Source organism: Leptosomus discolor, chromosome 1 (assembly GCF_034619465.1).
Source record: "Leptosomus discolor isolate bLepDis1 chromosome 1, bLepDis1.hap2, whole genome shotgun sequence".
Lineage (NCBI taxonomy): Eukaryota > Metazoa > Chordata > Aves > Leptosomiformes > Leptosomidae > Leptosomus > Leptosomus discolor.
The window spans coordinates 21,132,071-21,148,560 of NC_141391.1; the positions used below are offsets into that span (position 1 = coordinate 21,132,071).

General features: G+C 38.5%; 1 protein-coding gene across 1 annotated transcript in view; it reads left to right on the forward strand.

The window, feature by feature from the left end:
- The first annotated feature begins 6,681 nt into the window (after positions 1-6,681).
- Positions 6,682-16,490, forward strand: part of SGCG (sarcoglycan gamma) — a 78,034-nt gene continuing 68,225 nt past the window's right edge. The window contains exons 1-2 of the mRNA XM_086481822.1: positions 6,682-6,705; positions 11,532-11,729. Of these exons, the coding sequence (XP_086337948.1) occupies positions 6,682-6,705; positions 11,532-11,729 (222 nt within the window). The remainder of the gene's footprint in view (positions 6,706-11,531; positions 11,730-16,490) is intronic.

Here is a 16,490-nt window from a genome sequence, read left to right on the forward strand (position 1 = left end):
GCGTAGATCCCTGGTTTCCTCCTCCTCCTCCATTTAAGAGGAAGTGAAAGTTATTCTAAGGAGTCCTGCTGATACCAGAGTCCTCACTGTAATGTTTCTGCATGCTTAAATGTTGCTGAGTTAATCTCATCCCAGCTCAATTTGCAAGAGAATAGAAGCATCTTAAATGAAAACAGTCCCTTATTAGGAGAGGAGGAAGAAAGAAGAGGATGTCAGGGAAGTTCTGCACGTGTTATCTTGGCTGATTCCTTCATTTTTCTAGCCTCTTAATTTCCTAGACAGGCAGCTGCTAGGGTCAGTGTTCAAAGAAACGAGTTACATCCCTGCAAAAAGGCAACTTTGGCAAGAGTGTCATCAAATATGGTAGTTAAGCTAAAGCAGTGTCTTGGGACAGAGAACAAACTTCATTAGTACAGTCCTGAAGGGAGGGAAGAAATCTTAGGAGACTGAAGGTCGTGTTGAAGAAAATTTAAGTTGATATACTGAACTGGAAATCACTATTTTCTCATCTGTATATGTGTTAGTAACATTTAAGTAGAATGAAACTTTCTGTGGGTCCAGGAGATGTAGTGTGTTTTTATGTTGGAAGCAGAACTTCTCGTTAAGCATAGGATCTTAGTCAAGTGAATGGGAATAAAATATCCCTCTATGACTGCAACTGAACCGCATTTTAAACTCTGGTCCATACATAGCTGCCTAATTTATCTTTTTTCCTTCCTTCCTTACCCAATCCAGCTACTGCAGCTGGATTACAGATCAGCAGGAGCCATATATCTAGAATTTTAACAGAGGTGGAAGAAAGCAGCACATTTCTTGACTCTGAATGCAGTAATAGCACCGGTAATTCTAGCACTGTATGTGTTGTGGTTTGAGCCCACCCAGCCAGCAACAAAGCCCCCCGCAGCTGCTTGCTTACCCCTACCCCGCCCCCTGAGGGTTGGGGAGGAGAAAATGTCACCAAAAAGGCTTGAGGGTCGAGACAAAGAACAGGGAGGGCTCACTCACCAGTTATGGTCACGGGCAAAGGACAGACTCAACTTGGGGAAAACAACACGCGTTTAATACAACCAACCACCACCATCAAGGTGAATGAGAGATACAACCAGATCTTAAATACAACACACCTGCCCCCCCCACCCCTCCGGTCTCCCCCGGCTCAGCTCTGCTCCCTCTTCCCCTCAAGCAGCGCAGGGGCAGGGAATGGGGGTCACAGTCCATCCGGCACAAGGTGTCTCCACTGCTCCTTCCTCCTCAGTTGAGGGGCCCTTGCAGCCCTCCTGCTCGAGCGTGGGGGTCCCTCTCATGGCAGACATTCCTCCTCCAACTGCTCCAGCGCGGGTCCCTCCTGGGGCTGCCGCCCTCCCACCGACGGGCGGCTCCAGCGTGGGCTGCCTCGGAGTCGCGGCTGCTCCAGGCCCGGTCCCTGCTCCTCCGGCCCGGGGCCCTCCGCAGGCTGCAGGGCGACCTCTGGGCCACCGCTGGGCTCCAGGGGCTGCAGGGGCTCAGCCGCCACCCCACCGCGGGCCGCAGGGGAACCTCTGCTCCGGCACAGCTCCCCCTCTCCTGCCTCACTGACCGGGGTGTCCGTGGGGTTGTCTCTCTCCCATCTCTCTTCTCTCTCCCGCTCACCAACACAGACAGACAAAGAACTCAATCAACAGGTTCTTTCACTCCTAAATAGAGTTATTCACAGAGGCGCCATTGGCCTGGCCTTGGACAGAGACGGGTCCAAAATTGGAGCCAGGGGAGCTTCTCAAAGCCTCTTACAGGAGCCACCTCTGTCGCCCTCTCCCCTGCTGACAAAACTCCTCCAGACACGAAACCAGCACAGTATGCAAGGCAGGGGAAGCTGTATCAGAAGTAGTTGCACCTGCTGTTCAGCAAGTAACTTGGATTTAAGTTCAGTAACATTAGTGATAATTTATACCTAGTATTGGTATTTAGGAAACTTTGTTTATTTGGCTGATAGGTAAAGGAAGGCAGCAGCATTTTACGGAAAATTGCTCATTCAGTCAGCTAGATCTGGGAGAGGGTGCAAGTCTGCAACCTTGAAATTGAGGGAACCACTAAAGCTACTGAGAGTCTAGAAAACTAGTGAAGAGGTTCTGAATCAAAGTTTAACCTGAGATATATGGGTAACTGAAGACCAGGAAGTCCATGGTAGCAATCTTTGAAATATTTTTACTACCACATGCAAAACCATGTGGAAAGATGAGTTAGGAAAGGGGCTCAAATTCATTAGGAGCTGGGAATGTTTTTGAACAAGAGGTGTCCAATAATAGGAATGACATCTTCACTTTAACATGGAACTGGGCACCTGACACTTCAAAAAGATTAGAGCATTTTAAACTTTAAGTTTTGAGGGAAAGCTGAAACAAAGTTATACATATAGCCTCAAAATAAGATAGGAAAACAAAAATGCTTAGCTTTAAGTAAGCTATGAAACTAAATGAACTTGAATAGCCGTATTGAAAAGATAACAGGAGGAAAACAGTCAGTGAGTAACACCAAGTTAAAAACATATGGGAAAGACAGAATAAGACATGCAAGTGGTGCCATGTGTTAACAGAAGCTTACTGTAAGACAGATTGATAAAGCAGTTGTATCAACTCAGCAATTATATCAACATGCTTGTGGACTGAAATGTGCAATCTAAACAAAATAATAATATTATTAACGGTATAAATATGATTGATATTAAAACTATATTGCCAGTGACCTCACCAGGGTGATTACAATGACTGTGACTTGCTGTAGTGGATCAGAAACACTATGAGAGGAAACTGGTTTTTTTCTTTTACCTTTGTAGGTCCAACATTCAGACCACATTATTAGATCCCATAAATGACAGGTTTTGGGAGCAGTTTCTCAGGAAACAGTGTCATTTCCCGACTTAGTTCTGAGCAGTGCACAAGGTCTCTTTCATGTTGTTGTCAAGGATTGTATTACAATATTGGCCATGTTGGTGTTAAAAGTGTCTTCAATGGAGTCACAAGAGCTGAAGAATCTTAGTCATTGTTCTTGACTTAAAAAAGGGCACTATGTGAAAAGGAGGCGGCCTTTGAAAAGGAAACAAATTTTTGCATGGGACTATTTTGAAATATCAGATGCTCAGGGTAAATACATATTTAAAAGACGTGGCTGTAATGGGTCTGCCTGAGATGCAGCCCTCACGGTGCTGTGCAGTGGTAGCTAGATAACACACCAGTGTTTTGACTACTGCTGAGGTGGGCTCACACAGCACCAAGGCTGCTTCCCCAACATTTCCCCAGTAGGCTGGGGGTGGGTAAAACTTGGACGGGGATATAACCAGGACAGCTGACCCAAACTGTCCAAAGGGATATTCCATACCACATGATGTCTGCCAGCAATATAAGCTGGGGAAAACAAGAAGAAGGGGGGGGACATTCATTTCACGTTTGTCGTCCGGAGCAACCGCTACGCGTACCGGAGCCCTGCTTCCCAGAAAGTGGCTGGACATCGCCTGCTGATGGGAAGAAGAGAATAAGATCTTTTGTTTTGTTCTTGCTTCCGCATGCAGCTTTTGCTTCATTAAACTGTCTCTATCTGACCCACGTACCTGTTGTTATATTCTCTCTCCCCTGTCCAGCTGAGGGGGTGAGATTGATAGAGTGGTTTTGGTGGGCATCTGGCCAGGGCCAAACCACCACAATGGTTAAAACAGTATAGCTAAAAAGCAGGGCAGGACAAGTTGTTAGAAGCAGGAAGATATTAATAAAAAATCTTAGTTGTATCAAATGGGGTAAAAAGGATCAAAACTCCAATAGGTTAAATGTAACAACACAGTAGAGGAGTCCAAGCAGTAGTTAAGAACTTGAAAAAAAAATAATCTATTTTTTCAAATTGCATTGTAAGGCTGCCACAGAAACTCCAGGCAATCAAAGTTTAGCACGACAATTCAGAGACATTAAGGCTATTGAAGAAAATTGATTTCTGATAATGTGTGATTGCACCTTTTTTCCCAACAAGTAACCAATTCTGATGTCAAGTTAACCCTACTTTGAGCAGGAAATAGGACCACATGGTCTCCAGATCTCCAGAGGTCCCTTCCAACTTTAACGTTTTGTGATTCTATGATTCTGTTCTGGGAAAACTGTTACACAATAAATCAAAAACTACCTCTCATCATCTCATGAACAACTGAACGCAGTAACACCGATATACCATCGTTCTATAACAAACTCCTGTCTTCTCTCAGAGGACAAAAAAGCAGATTAAGCAATCTGCTTCTACTTAATCTGTTCGTTTTAGTTGAAAGCCTTAACTACAAATTTAAATGCCTCATAATTTGAGTCGGGTAGTTTGTACCTAGCTTAATTATAAACATTTTGGTAAATCACAGAATCACTGAGTGGTAGGGGTTGGAAGGTACTTTGGGAGATCATATAGTCAAACCCTCTTGCTGAAGCAGGCTCACCTAGGCCACCTTGCACAGGATCACATCCAGGTGGGTTTTGAATATCCACAGAATAGGAGACTCCACAACCTCCCTGGGCAGCCTGTTCCAGTGCTCTGCCACCCTCAGAATGCATGATTAAAGAAAAGCAGGGATATAGTGGAATGAATCTATTCTGGCTTCTGCTTCACATGTAAATTATTTTTAAGTCCTGGGAAGAGAGAGAGAGAGAAACCTCACAACCAGAAGAGCCTGCAATAATTTCTGTTCTGATATTGACTGCAATACTTTATGTATCTTCCGTTCTCCTGGTGGACCTGCAGTCCTTTGTGTAAACACTTAAGTGATCTTGACAACCTTTATTGGATCTCAGTCTTTCATTGTTAGGTGAAAACAATGTCTGTATAGACTGCTCTTTCTCTCCTCTGAAAGACTTATTTCTAAAATCTGTAATAGTAATGAGAGCTTCATGAGGTCTAGCCAGTAGCCTTGTGGATGAGACAGTCATCTAGATGTGGGTATCTCAGCCACATCATCATCCAGTGGGTATATCTCACCCACATCATCTTCATTCTACATCAGTTATTCAAAGTTCTTTGTGTTCTTGAAAAGATTTTTGTTGTCTAAAAAGACAGAGTAACATGTATGTTGGTAATCTCAGGAAAGTAAATAATTGCTACATTTTAAGGTTTTTTCTACATTACAGCACCCAAGGTTGCTCAAGGAAACTTAGCTGTAATGGTGACAATATCAGTGAGAAAAGGTTCGCTTTTTTTTTTTTTAATTAAAGCATTTTAAGGTATTTTACATGAAAGACATGGGATTTCTTATACCAGAAACTAGCTACTTCTTAAAATGTTAGTAAACATTAAAAATAATTTACAAAAAAATCTGTCTAGGATTTTAGCTTGGCCTTTTGATTCTGCAGGAAGTATCATGAAAATGGCTTTTTTCTGATCCAATTAATGTTTTGGAAGTTTGTTAAAGGAGGAAAAATAAACCAACTTTAAAGATTGAAAACAAAGTTTTAAAAACATTTTTACTGTAAATGAGATTCAAAAGTACACAGATACTAGACAAATAATCATTTTTAATATAGCACTTCATCCTATGCTGTTAGTGACAGCTGTTGGAGTGGTACTTAAAATGTGCAACGCTGTTGTGACCATGTTGTAGTTATTAAGTAAATTTGCATTGTGGGGAATGAAAGCAGTTAACTAGGCCATATGAATTTCTTTGCCGGTTTCCACAAATTACGCTGCAGGGCTCCAGCTCTTTTTAGCTGAAGACACTAGTTTACAATTCAAACTGTAATATACTATATAATACACAAATCTCAGCAAAACAAGGTTGGGCAAGATTAAATACAATATGTTGGGATGAGGGAGGGCTGAAAGGAATTAGAAAATTTTCATATAGTCATGAGAGTCTGAGTTTTCCCTGCCTTTCCAGTTTTGTCTTGAGCGCTTTTCCATATAGATTCCAAAATTTTCTCTTCTATTTTTTTCTTTGAAAAACTGGTTTGCCTCAACTGGTTTTCCTCTGGCAGAAAACACTCCAGCTGCACCGGTTTCCTGTTGGTTAATCAGTGGGCTGCTTCTGTCCTCCTAAGAGACCAAAGCGTGCATGCCTGAAAGCCGCCAAACTGTGAAGACTTCATGTACTTCTGATGTTCATACTATATAATAGTACCAGTCTAGCTCAATGCATTGTATAAGAACATTAATGTTCCGTGAAGATCCTATATGCAGATTGTAAAAGTAGTTCTCATTTGCCTGAGGTGACAGGTTGTTTTACTTCAGTTTACAGTTCGTTTACAATGGCACAATCATTTAGTTCAAATGATTAAAATGGTCTTTCTACTGAACTGTTTCTGTTTAGCACTATCACCTCTTTCATCCCTACAGATACTGTGAACTTTCTTGCATGTGAATGGATATACATCTTGTAAAGAGAGAAGAGTAGAAGCACTGATGACTGAAATTTGCTTTCAAAAGAACGTGTATAGTATAAGCATCAGTGGTGCAGATTTCTTCATGAAACCTCACCAGTTCTTCTTAACTCGAATTCGAAAAGGTTTTCTTGAGTGCTAAGCTTTTTGTCTCTTTGCTGAAAATCACAACATAATTGGAAATAGTCCAAAACTGTAAAATGCTAAAATTATATAATTATTAATGGATTATAGTTGGTTATTAGTATTAACCAACTAAGTAGTTTTATATGTAAGTTATGCTTTCCAATAGTTTAGTATTATGAGTTGCTTTATGAGAACTTGGCAAAGAACTCAAGTAATACAGCTCTGAACTGTGCGTTAAGGAGAATTTTATTTATGTTCAAGAAAATAACAGCCATTTATTTAAAAAAAACAGTGAAAACTTATTTTTACAACTGAAATAAACTGAGATTGCTTATTTTAGTTGAAATACTATTCTGTTCTGTCTTCAGTAATTCCTACAGAGAAATGATTCCTGAAAATAATACAATTAACAAGCTTCTACTCAGGCTTGCTTTCCCAAGTAGGCTTACTGATAAGTTTGCAAATTCCTTCTTCAAAACACAGCTGTGTTAATTAAATATTCCAAAGTTATCAGAACAGCTTTTTGAACTTGATGCTGAAACTGACTTAAATCCTACAGTAACATTATTGATAGACAGTTTTTCAATATCTAGATATTAATATAAAAATCTCCTGAACCTCTGAATCATGCAAATCACAGAGGCCAATCTCCAAGTCTTGCATGGAAAAAGGTGGAATAGATCCAAGGAAACGTTCTGTTATGGCTACATATTTTTAGAGGGTTTTAGTAACACAGTGTAATGAACATCCAGCTGTTTCATCAGCAGCTCATGGTGTTCCTGTAGGCAAGAATTTCATGCCTTACATGCAACACAAGTAACACCTGAACACATGAGAAAATCTCACATGGTCAAAATATCTGCAGTGTACAAGTAATTCACAAGTTATATCTATCCTTTAAAACCTATAACTAATCTTTTGGCAGCTAATTAGCGTTCGGTATCTGTTTTAAATCCGCAAATGGGCAAGTAGTAATTGGTTAAAAATGTATCCCAGTAAAACAGATTATGGCAATTGGAAAATACTTTCAAATAGCAAACTACCATGGTAGAGCTCATTCCCATAAATTATGGCCACATATACAAAAATCTGTGAGGAATATGTGAGTAGTTGACCTTAAGCTTATTTGACTTCTCATTGTGTGGGCCCTTGACTAGGAACACCAAGAAATTCCAATTAAGTAGATTTTTTTATTAAGGTACTGCTGACATAATCCAAATAAGACATTGCACATTTAAATGTGTCAGAATTTTCATTGTTTTCATTCTAAAATTGCCATTTTAGCTGCACTATAGTTTGCCAGAACTGTTTTTACTCTGTTATTTCGTCACTGTGTACTGCCTGCTTGTAAAAGAATATAAAGATAACAGTTACTGAAGTCGTCGTTTGTTGTGCAGACTTATTGCTTCTCCAGCTAACTTGTGTACACCCAGGTGTCTAAGTAACCACTTCCTTCTTGGTGTCTGTTTAATATGCTCCTACACAACCAACTTACGGTTGCATGGTTATTCCATCCAAATCACGGTTTTCATCATAGTACTAAAATACCTGTTGTTTTCCTTCTCTTGAATCCAGGCAGACTTCACCAGCCAACTATGAGATCTCCCTGTCTAAAGCTTTCCTTTCAGCCCAGCTTCCTAAAACAGCCCAAACCTGTAAAAGAATATCTCTCTGACTTCTCCAGACAGATTATTCTCCTATGTGGTTTCATCTCGTGAATGTGTAAGTTAGTAATACGGAAAGTTGATTCTTCCAGAAGAAACATTCCAACAGTATAAATTCTTAAAGGATTTCCCATGTAATTACTTGGTACCGAGCCACTAATTCTCTTAAAAATAATTAAATATTATAATAAGTAGAAAAATTTAATCCTTTTCTAATCAGTCTGTTGTCTAGGCCAGCATTACCCATTTGCTAGGACCAAAGCAATTTGGGGCAGTATTAATAATGCTCAGGAACAACAGAACTGTATTCTGTCAGGAGAAAATAATTTCTGCAGGGAACAATGCTGTGCTGGGAGATGTCCTCTGTGGAATTTCTGAAGGGCTGAAAACAATTACAAAACACAGGCCTTTTGGTGAAATGCGTAATGGATTTTGACCTCACCTCATTAAACAGCAGTACATAGTACATTATGTATAAAACCCTCAATTCACACAATAAACATTTTACAACAGGGTAAAAATGGAACAGAGAAGAACAGGAATCAAAAGAATCCTGTCTTCTTGTTAAATTACATATTTCTGGAAATCATTCGAGTTGGAATTTATTTGACCAAATATTTATGTCTAAAACATGTAGGTATGTACATATGAAAAAGTCATCCCTAGACTGTCTTAATTTCTCTTTTTATGAAGAGAGGTTGAACACATCTAAGGTGCAGCTCATTGGATGTCTAAAATATACGTCTGTAATAATTCCCAGCAGGGGTAGGTTTATCTCCATTGACCATAAAGGGAGTCCAGGCCGACTAGCTTAGATATTGAAGGCTAAATTGTTGGTATCTAACGTTGCGAGATGAATCGCAACCTCAGATACCACTGTGATGAGGCTGACATAAAAATATGAAGATCTGAGAACTAATTTACTCTATCAAATGTTGTTTCTACTGCGAAATTTACCTTGAAGATGTAGCGAACAGCAACACAAGGAACAGGCAAAGCTTAGCTGCCACAGCTAGAGATTTGTTGATTTGTTTGCTCAGCTAAATTCATGAGGCTGTGCAGTTTCCAAAGAATGGTCCGTTTTCCCGTGGCCCTATTGAAATAACCTTTTAAGTGCTCTTAGAAGTGGATTTTATTTATCTCCTTAAAAAAAAAAAAAAAAAAGGAAAAAGGTAAAGCAGTGCATCTTGTGAAGGGAGCTTCTGTTACTGGGGACATTTCTGTAGCTGACATCTATTTTGTTTCTTGTTATACTGACACTTAATAAGTACGTGTAGTGAAGGAAACAGTAAGAAACTCAGAGGATGCTCTATGTTACGGTATTAGATAGTTGTACTATACCTGAGCAAGAACTGCATGGTTTATTTCTCAAAGTATATCTCTTGGTGTCACCAGATAACTGCATCCTATCCTGTAACTTACAGCGTTCAGGAGAAATCTGTGTGGAAGTAAGGGTAAAGGTTTTCCTAAGCATTTTATGAAACTCCTTGTGTGCATAAATGTCCCAATTGGTCTTACTTGGCGGAGCATGGTAAAGCAGGTTTAAGGTAAAGGGCAACTTCTGTGTGAGTGATACGGTTTGTTATACAGTGATTATCGGGAAAACAGCAAAAAAGTAGTAGCAACTTGTATTTAAACAGTATCCTATAATCAGTACTAGGTGCTTGAGTAATACACAGAACTGAAAAATATAATCTGATAGTTTTAAACAAACGTAGTTCATATGGTGAATATTAAGTAACATCTTGTAGATCTACAGTGTTTTGCAGTAATGTAAAGCCAAGTTATTTCAGAATCTGTGATTCTCCACTAATAAATCATTATACTATTTTCAGTATTTTCAGCAGATGAAAAGAGTTATATACACAGTATTGCAGCAAAAAATTAATTAGAATATTGTGCCTTAATGGCTATAGCACACTTACATTATGAACTGCCAATGATCAAGTCTCATTTTTAATACAAATAAACGACAAATTAAAAGATTTTTGAATGGAAGTGAATAAATGAGTACTGTGTATATGCAAAGACCTGATGCATGAACTGTTCAGTTGTACACTTACATTGCATTCTCTGCGTTGTAGTTCAATAGAAAGCTGCAGGAACAAAAGATGACATCTTTCTAAAGCTAAGGGTTAGAACTGAGAGCAACAACCTTGTTACAGACACAGGATGCCTCTGCAGGAGACTTGAAAAGACCCTTAACGACTTAGAGTAGTTAGCAGCTGGGCAAGGCTGTAATTTAATTACATTTTGAAAGTTGTGTGAGCAGAGCACAGTGATCTCATTCCCATGAGTAAATTCAGAATTGAGAGGAGACCTTGTGTGAAACCTGTCTGAAAGCACTCCTACTTGGGATCATTACAGTGTAGGAAAGTTGACCAGTTTTTGGATGCAAGATGCCTGTGGATATACCTGGCTCATGGGAAGTGCTTGAACTTCTTGACATCCATGGTTGGGGTGGGGTATTTTTGTTTTGTATCAATGTAAATGAGACAGATGTTGCCCACCATTGTTTTAGGTAAGCGGCATCAGCTGCTGAGGTTTTATTCTCTTGACTGAAATTGTAAGCTTTAATAAAGAGTTTGAATTGTTGGTAACCTCTGTGGAAGCTACTGAATATCCTTATGTTTTAAGGAAGTACAATCTGGTTAAGCTTTGTTTAAATTCAAAGAATGCTTCTTTAAGAACTATAATTTCATGTGAAGGAAGTAGTTTAAACCCAGTAAGTAATGTTTTCATTGCTGATGTATCTTTAAATATGAATATCTGATAAATTGATAAATCATTATTTCCTTTACATTATTAAGAACTGTTTCATCTCTTTATAGACATACTCTGAAGCTTAACGTATTTTGGCATTCCAGTGATATACAGTTAAGTTTTGCAACACAAAGAATGTATTTTATTACTGAATTGAGGAAAGAATATGTAGAAATGTTCTTAAACCTGTACTTAGAAGGTACCATTCCGACTTGAAACTATTTTTACAGTAAAAAGATATTGTTCTGTGAGCCACAGTTTTATCATGTGATCCTGTGAAATATTTGTGATGGGAGAATTAGAATATTATGAAAAACGGGAGGGAAGTGTTGCCATTCTGTATAGGATAAAATAAATTTAAGCCTCCTGAAAATGGCAATTGATGCAGTTTATATATTAAAATGTCACATCTTTTGTACCAAAAAGTAAGATGCAAGTGTAATTTGAATGGGACATGATGAAAATGTTCCAGATAAAAACTTCATAAGAGTTTCTAGTTTCTAGTAACTTGCTGTTACAATTATATCTTCATATTTTCCTTGAGATTGTTGTATAAATATTTTTAATTTAACTCAAAAAACTAAGCAGTCCCTTTTTTTTCTTTACATAGCAGATGGTACGTGAACAATACACTACAACAACACCAGGCACTAGCCTAGAGAGGCCGAAGAATGAATATGTGTACAAAATTGGAATATATGGCTGGAGAAAGCGTTGCCTCTACCTGTTTGTTCTTCTCCTGCTTATCATCCTAGTTGTGAATTTTTCTTTGACAATTTGGATCCTTAAAGTGATGTGGTTTTCCCCAGTAAGTGTCCTCTTTAATTTTTCTGGGGTTTTGGTATTCTCTCCTCTTCCCTGCCTCACCACTTCACGTAATTTGTATGTACATCAGCTTCTCTGTATGTAATAGATGGTTCTTTTTTCTTCCTTCTCAACTGTACCTTGTACTTTGATTGAAAGTATGTAAGAAATATTTATCTTTGAACATACTTCCTGATCTATAATTTCTGTATTGGTAATAATCTTTAAAATACTGAGGTTGTTCATACCTTATATTGAGATGAATTCTAACCATTCTAAGAGAATGTATTATACTGTTGTCTCATAGTCTCTGTTTAGTTTATATTTTATAAATGTGTTTGCTGTAATTTTGTCTCATACAGAAGTTCTTGGTGTTACAATATTGCTGACAGTTGCTGTTTTTTCTTAGCTTCCTTCTCCTATTTATCAGCATCTAAAATTTAAAAATTTATTTGCCCAATTAATTACAGCTCAGAGGTAATTATTACTACTTTGTGTTTGAGGCTAAGCAGCTATATTGTTCAGGAATAAATTTAATAACTTTCCACTGTCATATATTTTAATATTTATAATGTAATTTTGCATGTAGTAGATTAAAGAATAACTTTCAGAAGTCTGCAAGGTGTAGCTTTAGTCAGAATGCAATAAAATGCATCAGTGAATATTGAAGCTAAGCCAATTTGTTCCTAACATGCAGTCCTGATAGACAGATGATTTGAATAGATTTGTTACAAGAAAAACCCTAATAGTAAATTCCCACAGCTCTGCCCCTGCTACTGAAGAAAGTGTTATATTAAAATTCCCGTTATCTATTCTTGTTATGCTTCTGTCACTAAATGAAGGCCATTTCATCTTCATAGAAGCATTTCTATACTCTATTTTCTCTTACTATGAAGTAGGTTAATTTTAAGTCCTACTTACTAATATAGTTACTAGTGCTTGAATTCTCATCAAGTTTCTTACACCACATAAATTCTTTTCAGGACTGTTACTGTCATACAGATTATAATGCAGAACATCTTAGATCACATATAATTTTTCTCTTATGCAGTTCACATGGAAGATGTGCATTTAGTGCACATTGTGAATCACAGAGAACATTAACAATTAAAAATGTTTCCTGTGTGGCTCAGGTTTATGTTTTTAAGGAGTCGTTAAAATTACTTGCTGTTATTTTGGTTTCTTTGCGTGAAACTGGATGTTTCTTCTCTAATATCAGGACTAAAAAAATAACATCAGAAACTCCACTTCTAGGAACTCCTATGTCTTACTAGTTACCTGTGAGGAAGGCACCCAATGCCCTGATCTGCTGAGGGGCAGTGTCCTTCTGCCTTGGCAACAACAGCAGTGGAATAACAGCTCAAGTAGTGCAGGCTTACATCCTTTCACAGGGTGGACCATGAATGCCCTGGTTATAAGGGTTTTCCTAATTTTCTGTACCTGTTTAAGTAGTGACTTAACTAATGTTGTCATTCATTTGGGATAGTTTTAGGGAAATATCTATATTTCAGCTAAATATCAGCTGTTAGAATGTTTGTGCAAAATACACATCTATGTCACAATCCTCAGCAAAAGTATGTGTTAGGTCATCAAGAACGGAGAACTTTTTTTGCTGGGTATTGTTTTAATAGAATATGTCTGTCAAGACAAGAAGTAACTCTGAAGATACCAGAAATACCATCCAGAGAAGCGCTGCTAGCCTCTAAGAAAAGTCTTAAGCAAGTGTACAGGTGTTAACTGCATGTTCAAAGTCTGGAAGTGTAATTGAGGCATCACAGTCCTTTCCTGTGTCTAAGGAAATACTGTTTGTAAAGAATGAGTGTAACAGTCACAGAAATTACCAACACTATCATCAAACCCTTTTCCTGATGGAATTAAGCATTTATGCCTTCAAGTGTTTGGTTATTATTTGAAAAAGAGAGGTAAGAATATATTCTTAGAAATAGATTTTTATGGTTCTTGAGTTCCAAGCTTGACAAGTATTTGCTATTTAGGAAATCAGTTGATAGCCAATTAAACATTCCCATTATTGGGTAGAGTTTAAAAGTAATTATAAATATTATCCTATGCAGTTATCAGTTATTTGGCAAATATTAGTCTGTTAGCTGTGACAACACTGTTTGTATTTATTAATGTGTTCTAGGCCTATTGTGTACAGATTACACTACTTATTATGTTTAATGTCAATAATAGATATTGTATTTTTAGCTAATGCTACAAAAGTATTCAGTCCTAGTTTTTAAAAACTAACATTGAAATATTATCCCCGTTAACAATATTAGAATAATAACTGCTAATAAAATATTAACAACTTTTTCTCTGTAAAATAATACAAGAAACAAGTTGTATTCTAAGGTTGATAAACATTTAAAAAAAAAAAAAAGAGAAACATTTTAAAAGGTATTTTTACAGTATATTTCTGAAGAGAGTTTATGCTCAAAGAAAACTTTAAACATAGCATGATTGTAGTATATAGTTTTTTTAGGAAAACAGTTTTGCAGTATAGTGCATAGGGATGTTGGTGCTTTAGTGGTTGTTTGGCTTAATTCTATAGCACAGCCCTTTCATAAGCCCAGTAAAAGTTGGTCAAATTGTTATTCAGACGCCAAAGTTCCTTTTATAGGATTTTTTTTTTTTTTTTCTGTAAAGCATCCTTAAATATTTCATTAAATAATAACTTGCAGTATACAAAAATCACATGCGTAGATCTATTTGTAGATCCAGATTAAAATAATAATGAAATTATGAACAGAGCTTCAACAAGCTCTGGCATACAATTAATTCATGCACACATGTCCTGTCTCAACCCAAACAGACAGTGTGATAAATACTAGCAAACAAGCTAAGCTGATAAAGGAGAACATGAACCAGACATAGATATGCTGCAAGATGAATAGATTTTAATCTCCTTGTAGAAATTTGGAAGGATGATGAAAGACAGAGACTTTTCTAAACTCCATTGTTTGAGAGGCCTTCAGCATTAAATGAACATGACTAAATTGAACAGAATTACATTTAATTTCATTTCATAAAATCTAGACTAAAACGGAACAACTCAAACAGAGAATATATTCCTTTTCTCCTACTGCCCCAATCAGATAACACATGAGCATCCCCAAGTTGCACACATTGATTTACAGGTATCAGATATAGAATCATAGAACAGTTTGGGTTGGAAGGGACCTTAAAGATCGTCTAGTTCCAACCCTCTGCCATGGGCATGGAGACCCTCCACCAGACCAGGTTGCTCAAAGCCCCATCCAGCCTGGCCTTGAACACTCCCAGGGAGGGGGCAGCCACAGCTTCTCTGGGCAACCTGTTCCAGTGCCTCACCACCCTCACAGTAAAGAACTTCTTCCTTACATCTAATCTAAATATATCCTTCCAGTTTAAAGCCATTACCTCTCATCCTATCTCTGCACTCCCCGATAAAGAATCCCTCCTCACCTTTCCTTTAGGTCCCCTTTAGGTACTGGAAGGTCACTGTAAGGTCTCCCTGGAGCCTTCTCCAGGCTGAACAACCCCAGCTCTCTCAGCCTGTCCTCACAGGGGAGGTGCTCCAGCCCCTGATCATCTTTGTGACCCTCCTCTGGACCCTCTCAAGCAGGTCCATGTCTTTCTTGTGTTGGGGGCCCCAGAGCTGAACACAGCACTGCAGGTGGGGTCTCACCAGAGCGGAGTAGAGAGGCAGAATCACCTCCCTCGACCTGCTGGCCACACTTCTCTTGAGACAGCCCAGGATGCAATTGGCTCTCTGGGCTGTGAGTGCACATTGCTGGCTCATACTCAGTTTTTCATCCACCAGCAACCCCAAGTCCTTCTCCGCAGGGCTGCTCTCGAGCCACCCATCACCCAGCCTGTATCTGTGCTTGGGATTGCCCTGACCGAGGTACAGGACCTTGCACTTGGCCTTGTGGAACTTCATAAAGTTTGTACAGGCCCACAATATTTCTTATTCTTTTATTTTTCTTTCCTGGAGTTTGGGGGGACAGGGTTTCAGGGATTTTTGAAGGGGTGGGAGAAGGTAGCTGTGGATTCATTATATTCAGCTGTTTTAGAAAAGACAGAATCAAAGAATTATGCATTGAGCTTACTGAATAAGATGAAATAGAGTAATTTAAAAACTAGAATTAATTTTGCATTAAAATTAGAGAGTTTAAAAAACCTGGAGGTTGGTTTTTCTTCCCCTGGACAGAACATAGCAAAATTTTGCATAAAATGGAAATTCCAGATTTTGGTTTTAACATATTGAAGTTTTCTGAGAACTAAAGGGGACTGCTAGTCCTTAGAGTTTAGAAACTAAGAATCTTAAGGGATTTAGGGCTGTAACAGGGCGAGGATGTCAGAAGTCCTGTGAACGATTCTGAAGGATCCAATAGGTCTGGAAGAGAGGAGCTTTAATGTCCCTGACATCTGCTGAAAGGAGAAACATGGCAGGATGGAAGGAGTGAAGATCTCTAGAAGGTGTCAGAAGTAACTTCTGGATAGAACAACTAAGGGTGGCACACAGTTGAATTTGCTACTCATGCAATCCCATGAGAGCCAGATCTGAAGGCTAAAGTTACTTAGGAAAGCTTGCTGGTATTTAAGGACAGTATCCTCCAAATGCAGGGATGATCACTCAGGAAGATAAGTAGGCTGGCTTAGGTGGACAGGTTACTTGTGACAGAGCTTCAGTGCAAAAAACAGTGTAGAAGAGTTGGAAACAAGGACAGGCTACAAAATAAATTCAGAAGCATTGTCTGGGCCAGGGAATGCGTCAGGC